Source organism: Protopterus annectens, chromosome 1.part0 (genome assembly GCF_019279795.1).
Source record: "Protopterus annectens isolate FY-2018-M chromosome 1.part0, PAN1.0, whole genome shotgun sequence".
NCBI lineage: Eukaryota > Metazoa > Chordata > Ceratodontiformes > Protopteridae > Protopterus > Protopterus annectens.
This window is the reverse complement of record NC_056725.1, coordinates 1,726,024,604-1,726,050,889: the sequence shown is the minus strand read 5'-3', so window position 1 is coordinate 1,726,050,889 and position 26,286 is coordinate 1,726,024,604. Positions and strand designations below refer to the sequence as shown.

Genomic DNA, 26,286 nt, shown 5'->3' with positions numbered 1-26,286 from the left:
CCACTTATTAGTGTGTGTTTTAAATCTGCTGGTTTGAACATTTTTGCAGTAAGCAATGAAACAAAAATGTATGAGCCAATAACGACAAAACTACATATTACAGAACATTTCAACCACAAAAGGCCAGTCAAATTTCTGTCATTACAATCTATCAATATCAGTCAATATACACAATCTCATCAGAAGTAAAAGTTATCTGAATAATTACACATTAAAGAGATTGATAACTAATGAAGAAGTTACTGCTGGCAAACAATTTTAGATCTCAGTGTTTCATCTATAAATTCAGTGTCTGCTGCCCTTGAAGAATAAATTGCCAATGTTACATTTAATAAAACAATGGTAAGCTGATAATACTGTACTGCTGTATGGAATGGCTGTCAAACTGGCAACAGGTTCATAGTTACTAGGCATCTCATCCAAAGGAGGACACCTCAGGAGTGCAGCACCCCTATCCCCCCTTAAAGGGCACTTCAATACCAGTACTCCATCTACATGGTGTGGGAGTAGAACCCACAGTCTTCTGCACCAAAGGCAAGTATGCTACCTGTTGTGCTACTAGCACAAACATATAATGGCCATTTGCTTAAAAAAAAAAAACAGTTACTCATTAGAAAAAGACTTAGCATGAGCAACAGTAAACTCCTCTTCCCTTGAAACTAGGGTTACCACCTGTCCCACTTTGCGAGGGACAGTCCCTCTTTTGGCAGTTGTGTCCTGCAAAAAAATTGAAAAAATGGGAAATGTCCTGAGATTTTAGGACAAATATTTTCCTATATTTTCTTTAATAGTTGTATAAAACAATTATTCTGTATCTGAAACACCTAAATGTTATAAGAAACAGAATAAGCAACTATAATGCTACAAGAATAAGCTTTTATTTAGGCAAAAAAGTGAAGTTCTGTCCTTTGTACTGACTGTGGGTATGTTTTGCCCTGCAAAATCTGACGTTTCTAGAAAAAATGTCCCACTTTGGGCAATTGAAAAGGTGGCAACACTACTTGAAACTCAACATGCTTTGAAAATGCACAGGAACTCACCAGTCCCTGAAAATACACTGAAACTCAACAGTCTTTAAGTCGCATGGCATGTAAGGTTTCCCCAAAAGATGCATCCATGAAGGACATCTCAACATTCCTTGAAAATGAACCTGCTGATGACAGTTCGGTCGCTAGTGTAGAGGATTTAGGCTCTAGTCTCCTGTAATCAAGGTACATGGTTTGAGCCTGAATAAGTTAACCAACCTGCCATCTCTGTTTAGGGCATTACACACACAAACAGACACACATAAACCCCTCTAACCAACCTGTTCCACTTGCTCATAATCTCCATAATGTGCTTACTAGCATGTCTCTTTCATCCAGAACCTAACAGCAGATAATTCCCCATAAAAAGCCAAATCCTGTGCTCTGCTTAAATGTGCATGTGTCCTTAAATAAGAAATGTAACCACAAGCAAACAGTGTGCTTAAGGAAGAAATGTAACCGCACAAAGTGTACGCCAGTTGGCCCCACCCCCACTTTTGTGGGCCCTAGGCAACTGCTCTGGCTTTGTGCCTTTCTCATCTAATTTCTCCACAAGGCAGAATTTTCTCGTGTGGTTGTTCTGACAGTTATAAACATGAAAATCCACACAAAACAAATAGGAATCTTGAAATTAGCCCATTAAATGCTACTGTGCAAACAAACAAATAAAATAACATTTCAGTTGTTACAGAGGCAATTAAGGTAGTTAGCAGAGAAGATTACACCTATGAGCTGTTAATGAGCTGCTTCCTACAGTCCACAGTTTAATTCCTTCAGCCTCCATTTATCTGGTGCGATTTTAAGGATGTTACTTAATCAGACAGTGTTCCTGAGTCACACCCGAAAAGGGATAAATGTGTCCAGTGGGCCTTCCAGGTTAATATGCATAAATAAATAAATAACACAGCTATAAACAGATGGCTTTATTTAAAAGATCCAGTGGATTCTGGTACAATTATCACCAAAATTCAAAACAGTATCCCTATAAATAGTTTAAAACACTTATTTTAAATAAAACATTAAGTGTGTTAACCACTACCATTTTTACGTTTCCTAGGGATGTTAAGAGCCAGAATCTGTCAGTAAAAACTGTAAGAAAATTGATGTTAATTTAAACTCTCTACATAAAACAAAGTCCTACAAAATATGTTTACTCTAGAAAAATAATACAGTCACTTACCCAAGTGACACAACAGGATGAAACCTTGTCTATGACACCAACAACCAGTGTTCAAAAGTGGGATAAATGCTGCAGGGGGTTGGCTGAGGAGAATGGCACTGAGTGGTCATTGCCAACTTGCCCATCTCTGGGGCAGGAAGCCAGCTCTAGCTCATGGATGGGGTGATACCTATAGACAGCACCTGCCAAGAATGGTTCTGCTAAAAACACACTGCTCAGAGTTGCACTGCAAAGGTAAGGGAAGTCATGTGAGGATGCACAAATGCTTCCCATGGAATGCACCATATAGTGGAACTAAAAATAACTACAAAACGGGTTACAAACTAAAGGGTTTGGGAGGGAGTCCAATGGATCTAGCAGACTGACTGACTTCCTGCTGCCCTACTCTTGCCTCCCCGGGGAATGAATGGGTGGATTACATTTGATTTTGAAGCCAGCACTTTCCTTCGCCATAATTCTGATTAAGTTCATTGTTAAACATTATATGAATGAAAGTGCTCAATTTCTTGTATGTATTTAGTGATCTTTTATTAAAAATAGTTTATTATTTTATTCGGAACATTTCTTCCATTTTTTCTTAAGGTTTCTGAACTGTATTTAGTTAAGGAATTACCAGCAGTTGGACAGTTTATTAGTTTTCATACACACACACACACATATATATATATATATATATATATATATATATATATATATATATATATACATATCCCCTACAGAAGACCGACAGCTCACAACACCGACACCCACATCGCCGCCACCAAAAGCCCGACACAAGAAATAACGACAACAGCGCTACTGCACACCACCCCCCACACCCCCCATAACATTAATGTACCAACTCCAAGATCGCACTACAGTACAGGAATGGAAATATTTCCATTCCAGCACTATGGAGACTTACAGTTTCTCCCCATTGTCGGTATTTTGTGTGTCGGGCTTTTGGATGTGGGTGTCGGTGTTGTGAGCTGTCGGTCTTCTGTAGGGGACCTATATATATATATATATATATATATATATATATATATATATATATAAAATACATATATGTTTTTTTTCCTTCCACAGGCTTCAAGACAGGAAATGGAAGAGGACTGCTGGGTTCTTCAACTGGCTGAATAAACTTAAATTTCCCCCTCCCCAGAGCAGTCCGACCCTCACTGCATTTTACCTAAATGGCTGAACGCCGGTATTATTAGCCATTAAAAAAGGGTGCCTACTGCTATGCAAATCCTAGACTATAAGACTAGCCCTTTTAAATGGGCATTAATTATGAATAACTGGAAGGGCTTAGAAAAGATTAAATATGGTTTATGGATTCTGGGACACATGCAGGAAAAGAATCTGTGAATGAGACAGCACCTAAAAGGAGAAGCCAGTAACCAACTCACTGTACTGTGGCTCTACAAAGTAAGATCACTTGATTCTGTACTCAAATATAAAACACCTTTAACTTTGAAGATGCCATGTTTCTACTTCTACAAAAGAACAGCAGACAGAGTAAATGACCAGTAACCTCATAGATTGACGGCACTTTGTATTTTACTACTTATGTTTCTAATTCTGTATTCTTGAATATCCATGTATTAGATTCAGCCACAACAATCTCACTGTGTTTCAGACCCTTGTGGTTTACAGCTAAATCAAAGTGTGACAGCTATAAATGCAAGCAAATGAAATTCTTGGCTCTGGTTTACGGAAACTGTAACTCACCCTGTGATTATCAACTCTGCATAACTCTGTGCACCCAGACCCCAGTTACCTCCACTGACGGGCCATTCCTGTAAAAACAGAAAAGAAATTATTGTACTTTACAATATAAAAATAGAAAGCACTAAACAGACCAGCTGCTTTTAAAAGGAAAAAATAAAATACTTACCTTTTTACTATAACCTTGCCGTTTTTGTCTAACTCCGACAGAATAAAGTGCAGGAATGAGCTCGGCTGGACAATCAGCAAAGTATTCGCAGCAAGTAACTGGGGATTCGTGTATACTCATTGGGTAGGGGTTCTCAAATATAGGATAACTGCAAATTAAGAAATCAGAAATGAATAACGGGGAAAAAATATTTTAGGCAAGAAAGTCAGTGGAAAGTAAACAAGAAGATGAATTGCATGACTGCAATCATTATGACTGTACAAAGAAGACACTCCTACAGCAGTTTTCAGAATATTGTGATCTGTAAACAGTCAGATACTCCTGTATGAGACTAATGACTTTCCAGAACTGAAACTCCTCAATCATTAGCTAAAATGAGTCCTATATAAAGCAGCACTGGTAGCTGCTACAATTAATACTGTCCGTAGTATTAACTGGGACATTATAAGAACAACAAAATTACACATAAGGAACATACAGAACATTTTAATTACTTCTGCTATACACAAGTAAAAATTAAAGTAAGTTGTTGAAATTCCCCATATGCTAGTAACCATCTAAGTCATCAATATTCCAAAAGGAGGATGCTGGGTATTCATTTTGATAAGTCTCTCCTACAAAAATCTGTTAAGATGAGTACACTCACAAAACTGTACTGTTCTTCTATAGAATGACTTGTGTAGCAGTATGTATGGCACAAACACAAGACATTAAGCAACAGCAAGACTTATCCAATGTGGTTGACTACTTTGAAAAAAAACTCTTGTAACAATACTCTGGTAAAACGAGCAATACATCCTGCTTCAAGTGTTTTGGAAATGTTCCAAAAGTTTATGCAACGAAGCAAACATGTAGAAGGACCATAAAAATAAACTTCAACCACGTTTATTAAAACAAATCCAGTGCACAGGAACATGTAAGTGTTTTCACAGTTAGCTTCATCAGACCAAAATATTGCACACCCCATAACCAAGTTTAAATACAACAACCTGGCCAATCAAACTGCATGATGAAAATCACATGATAAAAATCACATGACAGAAAATCATGTGATGAAAAGTATTGGGTTGTACATTAAGCACATATTGTGTACAATATAAAACATGAATTTATAACTAAATTTCACCATAAAAGCAAATATACAAATCACAATATACATTTTATAACAGAAAACATATAAAATGTAAATATATGCATAGATATCTGTATATATAATCATAAAACATTCAATAAAAGGTCATTACACTTTTAAACACCTAGATTTCAATACAGGTCTAAGGGAGGCTTTTTCATTTAAGCCTTTCCCCTTACCTGTCCTAAGTCGAATGATTCATCTCCCTTCTTTACTCTCAGTGTAGTTCCTAATGTCACTTTCTCTTATACTAGGAAAGGTATGGTCAATTGTTTGGTTTTGTTTTATTCGTTGTTTTGGAAATGTGTTTATTTTCATTGTAAGCTGCAGTTCCACAGATATCTTGAGATGATATATTAAAAAAAAACGAAAAATACAGGAACTGCATTAGCTCTAGTGTACTCAGAAAATGCCTTCTAAGTTTTTTTCTTTTAAAATGTCTAGCCTCATAGGATCTATTCTATCCTCACATTGTCTGTGTCCATTACTATTCCCATATACAGCTCATTCCTTATATAGCCTTTTATGAAGAGAACAGACATGATCTGTCCTTATGTGGTCAAATGAGGCTATTGCAGTGGATGGCAACATGATCTGCCTTTTATGTTGTAGCTCTGCAACTCTTTGGGAAGCCAGAGTGCAAGGAAATGCATCCTTTGCTTGTTGTACATGGCCTCACATGCTGATATGCACAAATACTGCTCATGACAACTTCCCCAACTTTATACTTTGGACTGGATTCCCTATGTCTGCACAGAGCCTATTGTGTGAGCAATCAGTGCAGCTGACCCATGTCTAGCTTCACCAAGGAAGTGAGCAAGCCATCAGTTGCTTTTAATCCTTCCTCACTTAATCATCTCATGAGATATCAAGTCTGCAGCACAAACCAGTGATAACCAGTGTTGTATTTCAGATTTAAAAATCTATGCTAATGGAGTCAGAAGGATCATCAAAGGTTTTTATAAATACTCAATAACAAAAGTCAATATGGAAGACCAGATTTAATCAATTATAGGCAAGCCCTGTTTCCGTCTTATAAGAGAGACAAATGGTCAGTTTTTAGATAATTGTGGTCCACTTTGTACAATATCTGAGTTACCTGTGCACAGCCAAGGTACATATAACAGTGTTTCTCTTTTGTATTCCTACTCAAATGTGCGTGTGTGTTGGGGGGGGCTGGGGCTCAGTGTACGTGCAGCCATCCACCTTATGTGATAACTGGCTTGTTTTAATACACCCCTTGCTACGTTACAACATTATGTACTTTGTCTACCACATTAAGGTTTTCCTTCTGCCTGTAGTTGCTCCTGTCTGAAACAAAGTTAGGAACTTCAAGAATACTGAATCAGCTGGTTACAGATACAAATTCAGTTTTTGTATTATAAAATCCAAGTCCTAAGTCACTACAAGTACACAATATAGATGATCAAATGGAGGAACCTCTACTGAATACACTTAACCACCGGGTCTGCTGGTGTCCATGGGAACCCGAGTGTACAAGCAGAAACTGAAGATCAAGGTTATCTTCAGTGAGTAATAAGGTAAAGCCCTCTTGCAAAAGTGACAAAATTAATCTAGAATTTTAGGAACTGAGCAAGATTTTGGGCTTAAAAGACTGACTCTGCTCAGAAGGAAAATCTGTTCCATTTTACAAAGAAATGACTTTTTTTTACTGAGGTCTTCTTTCATATTTCAACTTGTGAATTGCCTCTACATACACTTATGTAGTACTGCATACACTGAATATGTGGCCAATCTTAGAGAATTAGTCCAAAATATGTAATTTTGGAGAAATATCAAACATGGGAACAGGAAGGTCTGAGGGAATGTATGAGAAATCAATGAGCACCTTAGAAAATGCCTTAAATACTGCTTCAGCTTCTTCTTTCGGCTTTTACCCAGTTAGCGGTCACCACAGTGGATCACCTGTCCACTCATGATTGGCAGTGGAGTTTTACAGTGTTGAGTTGCCAGCCCAGCACCCAACCTTCCACAGAGGGCACACACACACACGCACACACACACACACACACACACACACACACACACACACACACACACACACACACACACACACACACACACACACACACACCTAGGGCCAGTTTAGAGTGTCTAATCCACCTACAGCATGTCTTTGGGATGTGGGAGGAAACCGGAGCACCCGGAGGGAACCCACGCGACCACAGGGAGGACATGCAGACTCCGCAAAGAAGGCACCCCAGCCGAGGATCGAACCGGAGAACCTCTTGCTGTGAGGTGGCAATGCTAACCGCTGCACCAATGCAACCGCCCAAATACTGCATCAGCAGTGGGATGGGCAAATAAAAATGCATACATTTGCAAGCTGACAGTTACTTGTAACAAAATAAAAAGATTTCAAGAGTATGAAATGCAATAAAACTAAGAGCCTTTGTACACAGGACATAGCTTCTCAATACAAACGCAAGCATAAAATTACACATCTGTAATAAAATGGTCATGTAACAACCTGTAAAAGAAAAAATAAATGTTTACAATGCCTATATTTAAAACAAATGAAAGGAAGTTTAGTATTTTTTTTCAAACAGTATAGGAAAAGAAAGAAATGATACATTTGATAACAGTTAAAGGTACTGGCCACATCTTACTGAGACAAACCATTTAAATTTGGGAGAGCTAATGTGCAGAAATTCTGAAAGTGAAGTTTTAGAAAAAAACTGCTTATTAAAACACAGACTGAATTAAGGAAGAAACTAGCTTGTGCTAGTAAATGTTAAACCTAATGTTTTAAGCACAACTCAATCTTTTACGCTGTTACTGATACACTTAAAACATGTTATATATGTTTCAGAAAACCTCACGGAGACTTAAAGGTGATCAGTCATTTACTGATGTAAAATGTTACAAGAGTAAACCAAAGCATGCTGAGTGAATGAAACACTAAATGCTCAAATATGTGATTCTGTCAAAAGTCTACAAATGCACCTTTTACTACTGGACTTAAATAACTGAGCCAAAGTATGTGTAATAGTATACCAAAGAATGGTATTAAGTATACAGTATAAGTGTGCGCTATGGGTTTCTAAAATCATAACCCCCCCCATAAGACTGCACTTCAATATTGAAAATACTGCACCAAGTTCATGTTGGGATATTCAAAAAGACTTACCCTGATCACATATGTGATGGCCGAGCAAGGCTTAGGATACAGTAAATGATGCAACAATGTGTAATTAATATCAAGCAAATGGTAACTAATCATGAAATGTACCTTTATAACCTTGGGAAGTGCTTGGAAATTTATGGTTTAGACTGCATATTGACCAGGCTAGATCATTCTTTACCGCCCTTTTTAACTAGAGGACGAGTCTGTCTTAATGAATTCGCTGAGGCAGTTTAATATCTTAGTAATGTTTTTACTGGAAGAGTACCTAAGAGATAAAATATGTGGATGGCGAATACCATATCCAGAAATCTCTGGTTCTTGACGAGGGCTTTCCAAGACTGAATAAACATAGAGAACTGCTCCAAAGGCATGTTCATATTTAGTCAGGAAGGATTAAGTTAAGCTAGTGAAGTCATCCACTGGGGCAACATCATGTAATGCTTAAGAACATTTATTTGGTTTTGGAAAAGCTTCTTCCTCTTTTGAGTCAGTTTGGTCTAGAAAAGGTTGAGGAAAAGGGTGATGCAGGTGGACCATAAAAGTCATCCACTATGTCTTGGGAGGCCTGCTGAAACAGTACTTCTTTCATGAGCTGGGCATTCAGACTGCTGTTTCTAAGCCCAACACTGACAGAGGACAGCACAAGCTATGCCTGTGCTTATTGGTCTTGCCACTGCTCCAGCACAATCAAAATTGCAGTGAACCTTAGGAAAGACCACTGTGGAAGCCACAGATTTGTTTTATATCAGAAGACAGTCTTTGATGCTAGTAGACAATACTGACACCAGCATTTTAAAAATAATGTAATCTGACGTCTCTGCATCAGATGTTATAAGTAGCGGCAAGCTAAAATAAGAAGTTATGTACCTACCATAACGTTCCATGTTACTTGTCTTCTCTCACCTTCTTTCTTGCTGGATGGGTTCGGAGCCGATCCTCGGCTCCGTCTCGGCACTTGCTAAGCTCGAGAGCTAATTTTACCAGGTCGAGGCAACCCTATATCCCATGATGCAAGGCGTGACTACCCAGATCTCGTTTGGTAGCTATAGAAAAACCCTGCCAGTAATCTTCTTCCCAGAAAGGAAGAAGAGGAACTAAATGTGTAAAGAAACAAAGCAAGGTAACCACTAGAGACTAGTGACACTTCCTACTGGGGCCCATAGAAAGAATGAACCGTACCCAGAGAAGAGTACAACTTCAAGGTCTGTCCATGCTAGGGGGAAGGAGGGAGGGACGCAGGAAAGAAGGCAAGAGAAGACAACTAACATGGAACGTTATGGTAGGTACATAACTTCTTAATGTTAAGTTGTCAAACTCGTCTTCATTCTTGCTGGATGGGACCACGTCCCTAGCACCTCTATCCTGGGTGGCTCAATGGAACAGACTCTTGAGAACTGTGGAACCAAACCTAGCCCTGTCCCTGGAGGCCAAGTCCAATTTGTAATGAGAGACAAAGGTGTGAGGAGTGGCCCAAGTGGCTGCCGCACAAATGGTGTCAATAGGTAGCCTATCCTGAAATGCTGTAGAAGTGGCTAGGTATCTGGTAGAATGTGCGTATGGTTTTGAGGGCAGTTGCTTGCCCCTAAGGAGATAAACATGAGAAATGGTAGAAGACAGCCATCTGGATAAGGTCACCTTGGAGACCGGAAGACCCTTCCTGTTTTCTGCATAAGAAAGAAACAGTTGATCAGATTTTCTGAATTGTTTAGTTCTGTCCAAGTAATATCTGAGTTGGCGATGGACATCCAAACAGTGAAGTTTCTGTTCCGCTCTGTTAGAATAATTAGGGAAAAAAACTGGCAATTCAATAGATTGGTTAATATTCATCTGGGAAGCAACCTTGGGCAAGAAAGATGGATTAGTTCTTAAAGATACTGTATCTTTGTGGAAAACCAAGTATGGGGGACGGACACAGAGAGCATGAAGTTCAGACACCCTCCTGGCTGAAGTAACAGCAACCAGAAAAATTGTCTTCCAGGAAAGAAATTTTAATGAGCATGTAGCAGCCGGTTCAAACGGGGGCAGAATCAAGGATGCCAGCATTAAATTCAGGTCCCATTGCGGAGGGGGATCTTTGATTGGGGGTTTCAGCAGAAAGATCTCTCTAAGAAAAGCTTTGCAAAGCTTGTGAGACATTATGTTTTGACCCACTAAGCCAACATGAAAATTTGAGATCGCTGCCAACTGGACCTTAACTGTTGAGGAAGAAGAACCCGATTGAAAAATCTCAGCTAGGAAGTCCAAGACTGACTGCACTGGAGCAGTAAAGGGATCTATGTCCCTGGACTTTGCCCAGAAGGAAAAACGCTGCCATTTACTAGCATAAATCCTTCTGGTAGAGGATTTTAGAGAAGCTACTATGATATCTTGCATGGGATTAGAAATCATAGGGAGCCTGGCTAAGGAAGGAAGTGGAGCAACCAAGCAGTGAGGTTGAGAGAATGAATGGCCTGGTGCAGATGACCCGAATGGTGGGTCAGAAGATCTGGAATTGGATCCAGATGCCAAGGCTGAACCAAGAGATGATGATGTAGGGACGGAAACCAAATTTGTCGAGGCCAGTAAGGGGCAATGAGAATCAACTTGGCTCTCAAGACGGTAGCTTTCTGAATCACTTGAGGTATCAGCGGGAAAGGAGGAAAGGCATAAAGAAGTCCCCGGGGCCAATCCTGGGTTAGAGCGTCTCTGGGGGGATGGCCTGGTAGTGGAAAGAGGGAGAAAAAGTCTGGGCATTTGCTGTTTTGGGGTGTAGCAAAAAGGTCGCAGCAAGGGATGCCCCACTTCTGAAAAATCTTGTCTACTACTGATTGTTTGAGAGACCACTCGTGTGGCATGAGAATAGCTCTGCTCAGTCTATCCGCTAAGAAGTTGGATTTCCCAGGGATATGCATTGCTATCAGAAACCGATGAGAGGAGATTGCCCATTGCCAAAGTCTGAGAGCTTCTCGACACAGTGGATAGGACCTGGTCCCGCCCTGTTTGTTGATATACCAGACTATGGACATGTTGTCCGTCTGAACTGCAATAGTCCCTAAAGGAAGAAAGTTGCTGAGGGCTTGCAACGTTAAAAGCACTGCTCTCATCTCTAGGACATTTATGTGCAGATGGTATTCTATGGGTTGCCAAGTCCCATGGACCATCCTGCCCTGATAATGCCCCCCCACCTGATCAGAGAGGCATCCGAAGTGACTGTGGCACCCGGGACTGGGGGAACAAACAGTCGGCCCTGATGGAGTTGCGGAGAAGACATCCACCAGGTTAGGTGACTCTTGCAAGATTGCGTCACGAAGATCTCGTGGCGCATGGGAAGCTGCTGGAAGGACCACTGGGTGAACAACATTCACTGCAGAAGATGCATGTGGAAGCGAGCTAAAGGAAGCAGTACGATGGCTGAAGCCATAAGACCTAGCACCTTCAGGACAAATCTGGCCCTGATCTTTTTGCTGAGTAGTATGATCCGAACATACTTTTGGATGTCCAGAATTCTTTGGTTTGTGAGTCTTGCTGACATCCCGACAGTGTCTAATTCTGCGCCTATAAAGGTAATAGATTGGCAAGGAGACAATGAAGATTTTTCGAAGTTTATAGAGATCCCTAACTGGTTGCAGATGTGAAGAGTGTAGTCTCTGGCCTTGAGAAGTTAATGCCTGGTGGTGGCAGAGAGGAGCCAGTCGTCTAGATACGGAAACACCTGGAATCCTTGACGTCTCAGGTGAGCCATGACCGCTGCCATACATTTGGTAAACACTCAGGGGGCTGTAGTGAGACCAAAGGGCAGGGCTCTGAATTGAAAATGACTGGTCCCCAGCCGAAAGCGGAGAAACCTTCTGGAGCACCTGTGAATTTTTATGTGATAGTACGCATCCTGAAGGTCTACTGAGCACATCCAGTTGTCCTTGCCCAAAAAGGGTAGAATGGACTGAAGCGTGACCATCCGGAACCTTGCCTTCTTGACAAACTTGTTTAGTTTGCTGAGGTCTAAAATTGGTCTCCAATCTCCCGTCTTTTTGGGAACCAAAAAGAATCTTGAGTAGATTCCGGATCCTACTTGGTCTGCTGGTACTAGCTGGATGGCTCTTTTTGCTAGAAGCTTTGATACCTCCAGCTTTGCCAACTCCCTTAGACCAGGTGAAACATCTGGAAGGGATTGATGAGGAACAGGATATCTCACGAAAGGGATATTGTAACCCTCGGATATGATCGACTGTACCCATTTGTCTTGAGAAAGGGAACGCCAGGCTATTGGGTACAGTGACAATCTTCCCCCGACTGCCTCCAAGGGTGGACAGTCGGGCAACACCTCAGGGGTGCTGGAAGGGTTTATCAGAGAGAGGCTCTCTGCTACCCTGATTCTGAGGACCCCCTCTGCCCCTAGGGCGGCGTCTGTTGTTATTACCCCCTCTGCCTCTGGGGGTAAACTGACCACGTGCGTCCGGCATGACTCCCTGAGATTTACAGAACCACATTTTCCCTCCCTTCTGACCTTTGGGATAGGGTCTTAAAGGGGTGGAGAAATGGACTCCTACGGCAGAAAGAGTCTTGCCGTCTTGCTCACACCTGGTCAATGTGTCCTTCACCTGAGGTCCGAAAAAAGCCAAACCATCGAAGGGAGTATTAGTGAAGGACGCCTTAAAGGGGTCTGCGAAGTTACAAAGCCGCATCCAGGACTGACGACTAAGTGCCACTCCTGTGCCTGCGGCTCTGCTCGCCCCATCGGCTGCATAAGAAATGAACCGCATGGAGGAGTTAGTTATAGAATTTAGGATTCCGAGCTGTGAGGCAATCTTTTTTTGAGCCCCAGCAGCTGACGGATCCTGAACTACCTCACCTAGTTTCTTGAGAATATCTCTCTGAAGCCGGGTAAAGTGACAGAGATAGTTCAGCGAGTGCATAGCGAAGGTCGCTGAAGAAAACATCCGCCACTGCACCTATCCTTGGTCCTAGAGTCCTTGTTAGGAGGATGGACAGGTACAGAAGGATCGGCAAGTTCCTTCTTGGTGGCAGCCGCCACCACCATGGCATCAACAGGGACACCCTTGGTGAGAAACTGTCTGTCTGCGGGGGCCGTGATGAATTTAGAAGGCCTCCTGGGGACTGGTTCCACAGAACTGGCCCCATGCCTTTCGAGCCACCACTTCCATGAGCGGGTCAAAAGGCGGAGACACCCAGGAGGTGAAGGGTCGAGATCCAAAAGCCTCCAGGTATACCGACTCATCCTTGGAGGGGTTAATGGAAGGCCAGTTTCCCCCTCTGCTTAAGGAGTTCCAGGATGTCTGAAAAGGAGACATCCTCAGAGGGGGACCGTGGGAAACCCTCAGACTCATCTAAGTCGGTATCTGATGTCGTAGACTCAGGGGAGTCTGTGTGCTTCCTCTTGCATGTCCTCTTATGCGGGGGTTCTCCCGAAGGATCAGGAGAAACCTCGGAAGAGGAAGTTCTTCCCAATGGGGAAACCTGGGGCGATGGATCTCTGGGTCCGGGAGCAAGAGAATGGGAAGAGACATCGACAGGCACCGAAGAGGGAGGAGCTAATGGAATTGACCGTTGACTCAGCTCCGGGGTTAGAACACTCCTCATCACCTCAAAGGCTCCCCTTCCAGGGAGGCCAGAAGACTCCCGCTCCAAAGAAACAGGAATCCCCGGTCCCGCCGAAAGAGAAGGCTCCGAGGCTGATGTCGGTGCCGAGCTCACCAATGCCGAAACTCCAAGAGGGAGAGCGGGGTCGGACAAGGGTCCGATGCCACTCGCCCCCTCAGAGCTGACAAGGGAGACCCGACGACCGGATTCCTCCAAGGAAGGTCTCATGGAGGAAATCGGAGTCAAAGACGACGGAGCCGACAGGGGAGGTATCGGCTCCGGCGCACCCACGGTCAACGTTCCGAGCTCCGCCCGAACTCTGAAGGAGAGTCGGAGGAGGAATTTCAGGGGGATGAAGGATAGCGGTCATCTGCTGAGATGGGCTATGGAGCATCTGGGCCAGTGCCTGTGACTTCAGCAGTCTACTTACCACCCTCTCCAAATCATGGTCTGACAGCCTGGAAGACCTTGAAGATCGGCTCCGATGGCTCCGCTCCGAAAGCAGAGGAGATCCCAGAGCTGAGCGAATCGACTCCCGGGAAGGGGATCGAGATCTCTTCATGGAAGGAGCCATCGGAGCCGAAGATCCTTCGGTTCCAGCTGGAGCCGACAGCTTATCGGCACCAGTCATGGTCAAAGATACGTCGGCTCCGGCCGGAGCAGACATCGATGCAAGTGTATCGGAGCCAGCCGGCACTGATACCACCACCTCAGAGATAGAAAAATCGGCTCCAGCCAGAGTCGATCTCGACTCCGAAGGAGTCGGAGCCACCGCCGAAGGCTTAGGAGTCACAGCCAGGGCTTTAGGTGGCTTAGAGGGCTTTCCCGACCCAGTCTTGGTCGGGGAGCTCTCTGGCTTCAACAAGCCACGTAGGATTAGTTTATTCCTACGTTCCTGCAGGACTCTCTGGCTGAAGGAGTGACAAATAGCACAGGAGTCCTGCAGGTGTAGAGGTCCCAGACAATAGACACAAGAAGTGTGACGGTCTGTCAGAGACATCTTCTGACAGCACGAGTCACACTTATTGAAGCCTGAGACCTTCGATTCCTTAGACATGACTAAGAAAAAGGTTATACACTAAACAAATTAAATCCCAATCCACACAAGTCCACACAAACACTAAACTAAAGACAGTGAACTATCACATACAGAAAAACTCCCTGACAGGAAAGGGGAAGGGAGGCTTAAGGCCTAAAAAGAATAAACTTTACCCAGAAGGGCTAAAAAGGGGTACAGGGTTAAAAAGGGTGGGCTAAGAAATTAGCTAATCAATGACTAAAAGAAATTTAAAGGAAATTTTAAATTTTAAGCTATTTTTTAAAAGCTAAATATAGGACAATACCTGAGCTGGCAAAAAAAGACCCGTACGCTTAAGCGGCAAACGAGATCTGGGTAGTCACGCCTTGCATCATGGGATATAGGGTTGCCTCGAGCTGGTAAAATTAGCTCTCGAGCTTAGCAAGTGCCGAGTCGGAGCCGAGGATCGGCTCCGAACCCATCCAGCAAGAATGAAGGCGACCAAACCCATCCAGCAAGAATGAAGGCGAGTTTGACAACTTAACATCACACAGTTATAAGCATAAAAGAAAAGTAATGTATACTTATAAATCAAGCATAGCCTACTTATGACTTAACTATAAACAGTTAGTAATAATGAAGAACCTGTAACAAAATCAAGGTGCTATCAATTCCTTTTCAATAAAGGAATGATCAAAGTCCTCATCACATATTTTTTTCAGTTGTCAAGCAGACGAATTGTCTTGTGTCAGCTCTTATTACTTCATTATGCTATATGTCCCTTTTATTAGGCAGAATTAATTTCATAACCTGTCGCACTCAGCATGAATCTTTTATTTAACGGTCCTTGATGTATCCGAAGAAAGTATTCTTGTGTAGTATATTCACTTGCGCATTCAAGGGTGTCTAGTGTTAGCTAGCCTGTTAAATAAAGCATAAAAACATAAATATACAAATGTATTTAAAAAGATAGAATACATGTTGGGTAAAATCTTCTTCTTCTTTTGGCTGCTCCCGTTAGGGGTCACCACATCGGATCAACTGTTTCCATTTCTTCCTGTCCTCTGTATCTTGCTCTATCACACCAACCACCTGCATGTCCTCTCTCACCACATCCATAAACCTTATCATAGGCCTTCCTCTTTTCCTGTTACCTGGCAGCTTTATCCTTAGCAACTTTTTCCCAATATACTCTGCAACCCTCCTCAGCACATGTCCAAACCAACGTAATCTTGCCTTTCTGGCTTTGTCTCCAAACCTTCCAACCTGGGCTGACCCTCTAATATACTTATTCCTAATCCTGTCCATCCTCGTCACACCCAGTGCAAATATTAACATCTTCAACTCTGTCAAGTCAAGCTCTGACTCCTGCCTTTTTGTCAATGCCACTGTCTCCAACCCATATAACATAGCTGATCTCACTACCCTCTTGTAGACCTTCCCTTTCACTCTTACAGGTACTCGTCTGTGACAAATCACTCCTGACACACTTCTCCACCCACTCCATCCTGCCTGTACTCTCTTCTTCACCTCTCTTCCACACTCACCATTACTCTGAACTGTTGATCCCAAGTATTTAAACTCATCCACCTTCGCCACCTCTACTCCCTGCATCCACACAATTCCTCTATCCTCCCTCTCATTCACACACATATATTCTGTCTTAGTCCTGCTGACCTTCATCCCTCTTCTCTCTAGAGCATATTTCCACCTCTCCAGGGTCTCCTCCACCTGTTCCCTACTCTCACTACAGATCACAATGTCATCTGCAAACATCATAGTCCACGGGGACTCCTGTCTGGTCTCGTCTGTCAACCTGTCCATCACCACTGCAAATAAGAAAGGGCTCAGAGCTGATCCTTGATGTAATCCCACCTCCACCTTAAACGCATCCGTCACTCCCACCACAGACCTCACCACTGTCACACTACCCTCGTACATATCCTGTACCACTCTTAAATACTTCTCTGATACTCCTGACTTCCCCATACAATACCACAACTCCTCTCTAGGCACCCTGTCATATGTTTTCTCTAAGTCCACAAAGACACAATGTAGCTCCTTCTGACCTTCTTTGTACTTCTCCATCAACATTCTCAGAGCAAACATCGCATCTGTAGTGCTCTTTCTTGGCATGAAACCATACTGCTGCTCACTAATCATCACGTCCCTTCTTAACCTAGCTTCCACTACTCTTTCCCATAACTTCATGCTGTGACTGATCAGTTTAATCGCTCTGTAGTTACTACAGCTCTGCACATCACCCTTACTCTTAAAAATCGGTACCAAAACACTTTTTCTCCATTCCCCAGGCATTCCTCTCACTTTCCAAGATTCCATTAAACAATCTAGTTAAAAACTCCATTGCCATTTCACGTAAACACCTCCATGCTTCCATAAGTATGTCATCTGGACCAACAGCCATTCCATTCTTCATCTTTTCCATAGCTATCCTTACTTTCTCCTTGCTAATCCACTGCACTTCATGATTCACTATCCGCACATCATCAAACCTTCTCTCCCTCTCATTCTTTTCATTCATCAGCCCCTCAAAGTACTCTTTCCATCTGCTCAACACACTCTCCTCGCTTGTGAGTATGTTTCCCTCATTATCCTTTATCACCCCTTACCTGTTGCACATCTTTACTAGCTCGATCCCTCTGTCTAGCAAATTGGTACAGGTCTGGTAAAATATGTTTACCAAAATCTAAACAAGTATTAAGTAGGTCCTTCTTAAGCAAACATTCAGGACAGCTGTTAATTTTTTCCAGGACCAAATCAATTAGGTATAAATTAAATATGTACAGACCATATAGGGCTTTAAAGGCCAATGTTGCAAAGAAGTGAAGTCTCTCGTCACACCTGTCCAGTGTTTTAAATTATCTGGCAGCATATAACTGAATGCTATGGGATCTGGAAACATGAGATCAGACTGGACATAGTTCATGAATGCTGGGTAATACACTTGCTTTAATTAGCAAAGGCTGTATATCTTTTCTTGAAGGCAAAGAATCTAAGTCTGAGTGCATCCAGGCTGTTATAATGGAAACTCTGATTCCATGATTCATACAGGAAATGACCCTGGACTCCTTTTCTTCCTCCTTCTCTAGATACATATTTATGTATTTCTGACAGAAAAGAATAGGGGCCCAAAACCAGTCCATTGAGGATACCATGAGCCTCAGTGCCTCTTTGAAGGAGGTGGGTCATCTAAGGGTAAGCTCTAGAGTTGGGGACATACTTAATTTGTCTATTTCTCAGATAGTAGCCCCCATAACCCCAGACCCTTCTAAGAGCCTCACTGAGAGGAAATCTCTCCATCTTTCATTGGCATCAGAATGAGTTTGTGCACTGGTAAGCTTGCAACAGACATGCATGACGCCTCAGGCAAGAGAGAACTCCTGCAGAGGAATGCACTTGCCAAAGGCAGCACAAAAGCAATAAAGATCTTTGCAGGGCATGGGACTGGAATGACATTGGGCTGGATTCAATAAAGCCAACATGTTCTGCTAAGACCATGTGCAAGTCATGGAGTGACACACACATGGTAGCTTGCTGTTTTGTATTCAATATGTGCCTCTGCATGGTAAACTTCATGGTATGCTAATTACTGCATAAGCAACTGAACTGTATGCTAATGAACCAATCCAAGATGGAGGAGCTATTCAGCAAGTTGTAAAAGCAATCATGTACACTTACTGCAGGTTTTGCCTGCTAATTCCAAAACCTACTGGAACACAATCACGGAAAAACAATGTTAGGGGCTGCTGTTGCTATTACACATGAGTATGTGCAAAAGGGCCAAGTCTATGTTCTTGATGCTGCTGCTAACAGACCTTGGCCAAGAAGGAGCACGTTGTTTAGACCCCGTTTAACTTTTTACAATCTGCATGAGGTAGAAAGTACAGTTGTGTACACTTACCATAAATGTAGATGTTCGAGTGTATTCACTGTTGCAGTCATAACATTTGGGTTATCTGCTTGCAGTAGCCCTCAGTCGGCCTGATTAAAAAAGTCTTGGGTCCTGCATCGGTTGCTGTCCCTTCTTCCATGACGTCAAGTCGTCAGGGGTATAAAATATGCAGCCGACGCCATTACATCAGTTTTTCTTGCCCCAGATGTCAGGTGCCCCCCTAATGGGAAGCAATTGAATCTATAATACAAGGATATACCTCCAACAAAAAAAGCAAATACACCAAAAAGCTTTTTGAGCATAGTAAGTGAGAGTAGAGGTATAGCCAAAAGAAGAAAGGGGGCTGGAGGGAGGGTAACCAGAACTGCAACAGTGAATACACTCGAACATTTACATTTATGGTTAAGTGTACACAGCTGTACTATGTTCTTTATGTTTCACTGTTGCAGTCATTACATTTGGGTAGATTCCCAAAGCTAAGGTTGGGAGGAGGAATTTAAATAGAATTAGGACCAGCTATAAGGCCCTGCAAGACTGCAGTGGCAAAACCAGCTCTGGATTTGGAGAAAATTGGCAAATGATAATGCTTGGTGAAAGTATGTACAGAACTCCAGGTATCAGCTTCTAGGATGTCCCTTGTAGGGATGCCCCTGAGAAAGGCTGTAGAGGTAGATGCAGCCCTGGTTGAATGGGGTCTGATGCCCTGTGGGATAGGTTTTCCATGGTGCTTATAGCAGAAATGAATGCAGTGGCCAGTCCATTTTGAAATTGTTTGCTTTGAAATAGCTTTCCCCTCTGTCCCTGCAGCAAATGCCACCACAGCAGTTGTTCAGATTTCCTTTGAGGTTTAGTCCTGTCCAAGTAGAATCTAAGTTGTCTGTGCACATCTAAGGAGTGCAGTATCCACTCCCCTTTGTTCTGTGGGTTAGGAAAGAAGGTAGGCAAATGAATGAACTGATTAAGAGCCACACTGGATACCACCTTGGGCATGAAGGAGGGACTGGTTCTGTGGGACATGAAAGATGATGAAAGGCTCCACTGCCATAATGGTCTGTAACTCAGATACCCTTCTTGCAGAAGTGATTGTTAAAAAAGGAAAGCTGTTTTCCAGGAAAGGAATTTTAAATCTGCAGTAGCAGCTGGCTCGAAAGGAGGAGGAGTGAGTTTCTCCAAGACAAAGTTAAGGTCCCAGGCTGGAGTTGGAGCTCTCCTTGGTGGCCTTAGATTTTTGGCCCCTCTGAGGAACTGCTTGAGCAGTGGGTGAGAGAAGAGAGGAGGCTCTGTGCTATAATGAGCTGAAATGGCTCAGGCATGAATTATGATGGAGGAAAAGGACAAGACTTTATGAAACATCTCAGTAAAATATTGTAGAATCTGAGGTAAAACTGGGCACTGCTGCATTCATCCCTTGAGATTGTTTCCAGGTACAATATCTTTTCCATTTTGCAGCATAAGACTTTCTAGTATTAGGCATCCTAGCCTCTAAAATGATATCCATCACTGATTTACTGAGGGGTGGTAAAGGAGAGATTAGGTAATTAGCCAGGCTGCTAGGTTCAGGGTTTGCAGCCGAGGGTGCAGAATCTGGTTTTCCTGCTGAGACAACAGGGAATCTGGTTCACCTGCTGAGACAACAGGGAAGGAGTCTGAGGCAGGTGCCATGGGGATAAGCGTGACACACTGCGCAGGAGGGGATAACCAGTGTTGGAGTGGCCAGTCTGGTGCAATTAAAATCGTCCTTGGCTTGTCCTGTTTTATCTTTAGTAGTACCTTGGAGAACAGAGGCAGAGGAGGAGGAAAGGCATAAACTGATAGGTTTTTCCAGCTGAAGGATACAGCATTCACTTTCCAAGCTAGTTTGTGGGGAATCCTTGTGCAAAATTTGTCCAATTGATGGTTCTGGGGGGAGGCAAACAGGTCTATATCTGGGCTCCCCCATTTGCTTGTCAACATGTTGAAAATCCTTGGTTCCAGTTTCCACTTGTGTGGGAGCATGAGGTTTCTGCTTAGTCCATCTGCCAGTGTATTTAGTTTTCCTGGCAGGAATTGAGCTTGTAGATTCACTTGGTAGCTCAAGGCTGTGTTCCACAATGCCATGGCTAGTCTGCAGAGGGGTAAGAGTGTGTACCCCCTTGCTTGTTTATGTACCACATGACCGTGGTGTTGTCCATCTTTACCATTAGTTGTCTTGGAATAATGTGGTCCTTGAAGGCTGTCAGAGCATTCTGTACAGCTAACATTTCCTTTTGATTTATGTGTAGGTGCATTTGACTTGGGTTCCAATTGCCCTGAATGCACTTCCCTGCCAGGTGAGCCCCCCATGCATAGTCTGATGTGTCTGTTATTAAGGTTTGGGTGGCAGGGGGTACTGTGAATGGTAGTCCCTTGTTTTGGTGGCAGGCCTCTGCCCACCAAAGGAACTCTAGGCGTAGGCAAGGTATGATAGGAATCATAGCTTCTAGATCCTGTGAAGGATGACACCATAGGCTTTTGAGATACCATTGTAGTCTCCTCATATGCAGCCTTGCATATGGAATTAGAAGAATGCAGAAGGCCATGAACCCCAAGGCTTGCAGTATTTGCTTAGCATATAACTGGGTTTTTGTGGCCACTTGTTTGAAGTAGGTTGTCAAATGAGACAGTTTCTCTGGCATGAAGAAAGCCATCTGGGAAGTTGTATTCAAGCTTGCTCCCAGAAATATAATTTGTTGACAGGGTACCACGTGTGATTTCTTTTCATTTATGGTGTACCCCAGACAAGTCAGTACCCTTTGAACAAAGGCCAGATGATTCAAAAGTATGTCCTGGCTTTCTGCCTGAATTAGGCAATCATCCAGGTATGGATATATTTGCCTGCAGAATGCAAAGACTGGAGCTAGGCACTTTGTGAATACCCTGGGCACAGTAGATAAGCCAAAGGGCAGTGCAGAGAACTGATAGTGCATGTAGCCTGCTTTGAAGCATAGGTATCTACTGCAAGACTCCCTGATAGGGATGTGCAGGTATGCTTCTTTTAAGTCTAGTGTTGCTAACCATGCATCTTTTCCTAGCATAGGAAGCAGCTGGTAAAAAGTCAACATCTTGAATTTTGGAATCACCAGAAAGGTATTTAGAGTAGAAAGGTCCAGGATAAAACGCCATGTATTGCCTTTTCTGGGTACCAGAAAAACTCTCGAATAGAAACCTTGTTCATTTTCCTCTTCTGGTACCAACTGAATAGCCCCCATGCTTGAGAGAGAGAGTACTTGATTTTGGGCCTCTGCCCACTGATTTGGGCGTAGGTCTGGCCACCCGCTTAGTGTTGGCAAGGTGTGGAAGTGAAATCTGTATCCTTGGGACACTATAATTAAAACCCATTTGTCCTGGGTAATGAGTTCCCAGTTTTTGGCCTGCAGACCAATCTTTCCGCTGAAAGGAGTATTCAAAGTTTAAAGTGCTTGGAAGTTTTAAAAGCAAGTCATTGAGACAGTTTTCCATAGGGGGGAGTCTTACTACTACCTGATTTGGGTGCTGAAACCCCCCACTGCTTAGTCTTGTGTGTCCCCTGGGACTGAAACCTGGGGTTTCTGCTGTGTCTGGGTTTGGCTTGAGAAGACCCGGAAGAGGCTGGAAAGGACCAATTCTTAGAGGGCCACTGCCTACTAAATCTAGGAGGCTGAACTTGTAAGAAATCTTTAACAGTTTGCATAGATTTAGCTTTATCTTCCATCTTTTTAAGAACTTCCTCAGCCTTGTTGCCAAACAGGTGGTCCTGATTTAAGGGAGCATCCAACAATTTAGCTTTAACATGATCAGGCAAAGATTGCTCCTTAAGCCGAGCATGCCTTCTGAGCACAACAGCAGCCCTGCAAGAGGCCTCTAATGAATCAAATCCACATTGCAAAGTATGCTTTCCAAACTGTTCAGCAGAATGCATTAAATCCTGTAATCTTTATTTTCCACAGAGTCAGGAATCAACATCATTTTCTGTTTAAGCAATCCAATAACATGTTGCTGATACTTTAATATATGAAGCCCTAACGGCCAAGGTTGCAGAAGTGTAAACCTTCTTACCCCATCTATCCAGCGCCCTGGAGTCTCTATCAGGAGGAGTAGGATTTTTAGCAGTAGAAGCCTTAATGCCCTTGGGTCCCTGTGAAATAGTCTCTGGATCCGCAATAGGATTTTTACAAAGGAACTTGTGTGAATCAGGAACCCTGTAATATCTGTCAGGTTTTCTGGGGAGCAGGAGGCAAAAAATCAGGGACTAAACTAGATTCTGAAAAAGCATCATCAACAATGTCTAGCACAGGAGGAATAGCTAAAGGCCTATGGTGAGGCAGGAGTAAGAAATCCCTAAGCCTCTTTTTAGAATCAGAAAAATCCTGGATTTTCCAGTGGAAATGCTCTCAGAGTATGTATGGTTTCACCAAAGGAAAAATCCTCTGGAGGGGAAGCAGAGGGAATAGAGTCCTCTGCATCAGAATCCTCATAAGTAGATAAGGGCAAATCAGATCACCAGAAGAATCAGAAAAATCAGAATCCTGGTCAGAAGATTCATAAACAACTTCAGTCCTAGGTCTCTTAGAAGGGGGAGGTTGGCTTCCCCTGATTAGAGTTATAAGATCATCAGCCATTCTTATCATTTGTTTTTTAGGCATAGAGGCCTGAGCATGCAGCCCGGGCGTCGTTTTTTTAGGCATGGTTCGAGATTTAGGCCTAAATGAAGAAGGAGTCAGCAGTTTAATATGCAAGTCTGTAGGTCTGAATACACCCTCAGAAGCTGGTGTCTGCACAGTGGCTCCAGAGCCATCCAAGGTAAAGACAACCGCGGGTTCCATAGTTGAAGCATCTTGTGGCATACCGGATCCCAAATGGGTCTCAGTAGAGGCCTGCAAATCAGAAGTAGCGGGTATAAGGGGCTGCGAAAGCACCTCACTGAATACCAATGAACTGGCGACTGGCTTAGGAGAAGCATCGTCGGCAGTTTTGGACCTTGGCGGCCTGTCTCTGTCTTTATCTTTGCGTTTTTTCAAAATCCCGGTAGTCGGATTACTAACAGATGACATTTCTGGATAATTAAACCGAGAACCAAAATATTTACAAGCAAAAATATACCAACGACGGACAGTGCGCTGATTAGATAAAGCACAAAACCGACAGCAAGGCACGTCGTGGTCAGGGCCTAGGCAAGGAATACAGTACGAATGAAAATCTTTATGAGGTATTTGATTTCCACAAGTAATGCAATTATTAACTTTTACTGACATTGGTAAGGAGCAAGAAAAAGTTTCCCCAATGGGGTACTTAGCTGTAGTTGAAGACTTCGCTTCTGAAACTTGAAAATGAAAATTTCAGGAGTCGGACGACCGGCACTTGTGAACTGCTTCTGCTTCGGGCACTGCACGGCAAGAAAGACTGATGTAATGGCATTGGCTGCATGTTTTATACCCCTGATGACCTGATGTAATGGAAGAAGGGACAGCAACCTATGCAGGACCCAAGACTTTGTTAATCAGGCCGACTGAGGGCTACTGCAAGCAGATAACCCAAATGTAATGACTGCAACAGTGAAACATGAAGAACATCTTGTAGAGCATTACAGGGTGGATAGAGACACACTATAGGAACTCTGCAACCTCCGTCGTCCTCAACTGAGAACAATGGCAAACCAAGGGGAATCAGCACCTGTGGAGACCAAAGTATGTGCGGCACGTAGAATATTAGCTACAGGAACCTTCCAGAGACCAACAGGAGATATGCTGGGGATGTCACAGGTGTCAGCATCCAGGATCCTACATCAATTCCTGAATGATTACAGTTTTCCCTTACACCCTATGAAAGGTCTACCACTATGCAGGATTTCTACCCTGTAGCACACTTCCCTGAAGTCCCAGGTGTCATAGACTGTACACATATTGAAATCAAAGCACTACTCGGGGAACACAGAAGGGTGTATATAAACAGAAATGGCTTCTACTCTATTAACTGCCAGGCTGTGTGCACTGCTAAGGGAATATTCCTGAATGTGTGAGCTGGCAACCCAGGTAGTTACCACGATTCCCATATCTTGCACAACTCTCAATTCTATCACAGGTTTTCTGGGGGGCATATCCCACAGGGTCATATACTGGGGGATACAGGTTATGAGATGGAACTGTGGCTGATGAAGCCTCTCAGAAATGCACACACACCAACTGAAGAATGCTATAATGAAGCACATGCTCAAATAGGAATTATAACAAGAGTGTGTGTTTGGGCTGCTGAAGTCATGGTTCCGGTTCCTAGATACATCTGTTTCTACTGTCTGTGCCATCGTTCACAATAGCAGCCTGAGAAAGCAGCTTCAGCAGGAACACCAAGGGGACGAGGCACACACCCCACCATACCGGCAAGATCACCACAGCCACATGCAGGTGAGGAGTCAGAGGGGGAACCATCAGCCACTGTGGGTGTAGACAGATGTAGGCATGCACAAAATGCCCTCCACCTGGCCAAGAGGCAATGGATAACATACATGCTCACCACCTAAGGGGTAACATCTTCATCCTATGCACATACATACAGTAACAGTGATGCCAGGAAATGCTCAAAACCTTTACTAACACATGTAATGGCTGTGCATTGCTAGCATCACACAGACTCAGCCCCAAATTAAAACTGTTGTAACTGCTGAGCTACCAAGGTAAGTGATGAACCTGGAAGAGAGAAATAAATGTAAACAAACCTAAATGACTGTCATATCCTTGCATACTATTACTTGTTAATGTGAATAAGTAAAAAGTGGGTGACTTGTACAGCAATGACATCAATGTGTGACTGCACTGACTTATATCAATAGATGTGTTCTCTATCTAGAAATTAGCCTCATGCATCAAAGATTCAAACATTACAAAAACCTGTAAGAAACCAGTACAATTTTCAAAAGAGCAGCACAAACACAGATATACTAAGTACTCACTCAGCTATGCACCCTGGGTATCATACAAAAGACTTGTGTATCCTTGAATCCAAAAGACAGAAATTCAAAGCTATGGCACAGTTATCATCATTTGCACAGGCTGCTGTGTGTGGGGGTGGGGGGCAGCAGGCCAACTGACACAAAATGTAGTGTGTATGTCAGTAAAAATGACAAAAAGAAATTTTGATAAACTATCATGTGGCGACCCCTAACCGGAAAAAGCCGAAAGATACAACAACATCAAATGGCCACTGAGACTGAATGAGTTGAAAGCCTCACACATGACCCATGTAACTGCTATGTGTGTCTGTCTGCATGAGCACTCAAGGTGAAACGTGTGTATGAGTGTCTGCAAGAACACCGTTAAGCTCTGTGCTAATGCTACATCAAGGAATATCGGACAGTTGTGAGCCATGCATGGTAGAAGTGACAGTTTGTCGTCATTGTCCCCAACAGTCAGAACTGGTTTTGCCA

At 43.1% G+C, this 26,286-nt stretch overlaps 1 protein-coding gene across 2 annotated transcripts in view; it reads right to left on the bottom strand.

Annotated features, from left to right (window-relative positions):
• STXBP5 (syntaxin binding protein 5) overlaps nt 1-26,286 on the bottom strand; it is a 3,006,986-nt gene that overhangs the window by 863,265 nt on the left and 2,117,435 nt on the right. For both annotated transcript variants that reach the window (XM_044068842.1, XM_044068850.1), the window contains exons 12-13: nt 4,085-4,232; nt 3,919-3,986 (exon numbers count right to left, since the gene is read on the bottom strand). In XM_044068842.1, the coding sequence (XP_043924777.1) occupies nt 3,919-3,986; nt 4,085-4,232 (216 nt within the window). The remainder of the gene's footprint in view (nt 1-3,918; nt 3,987-4,084; nt 4,233-26,286) is intronic.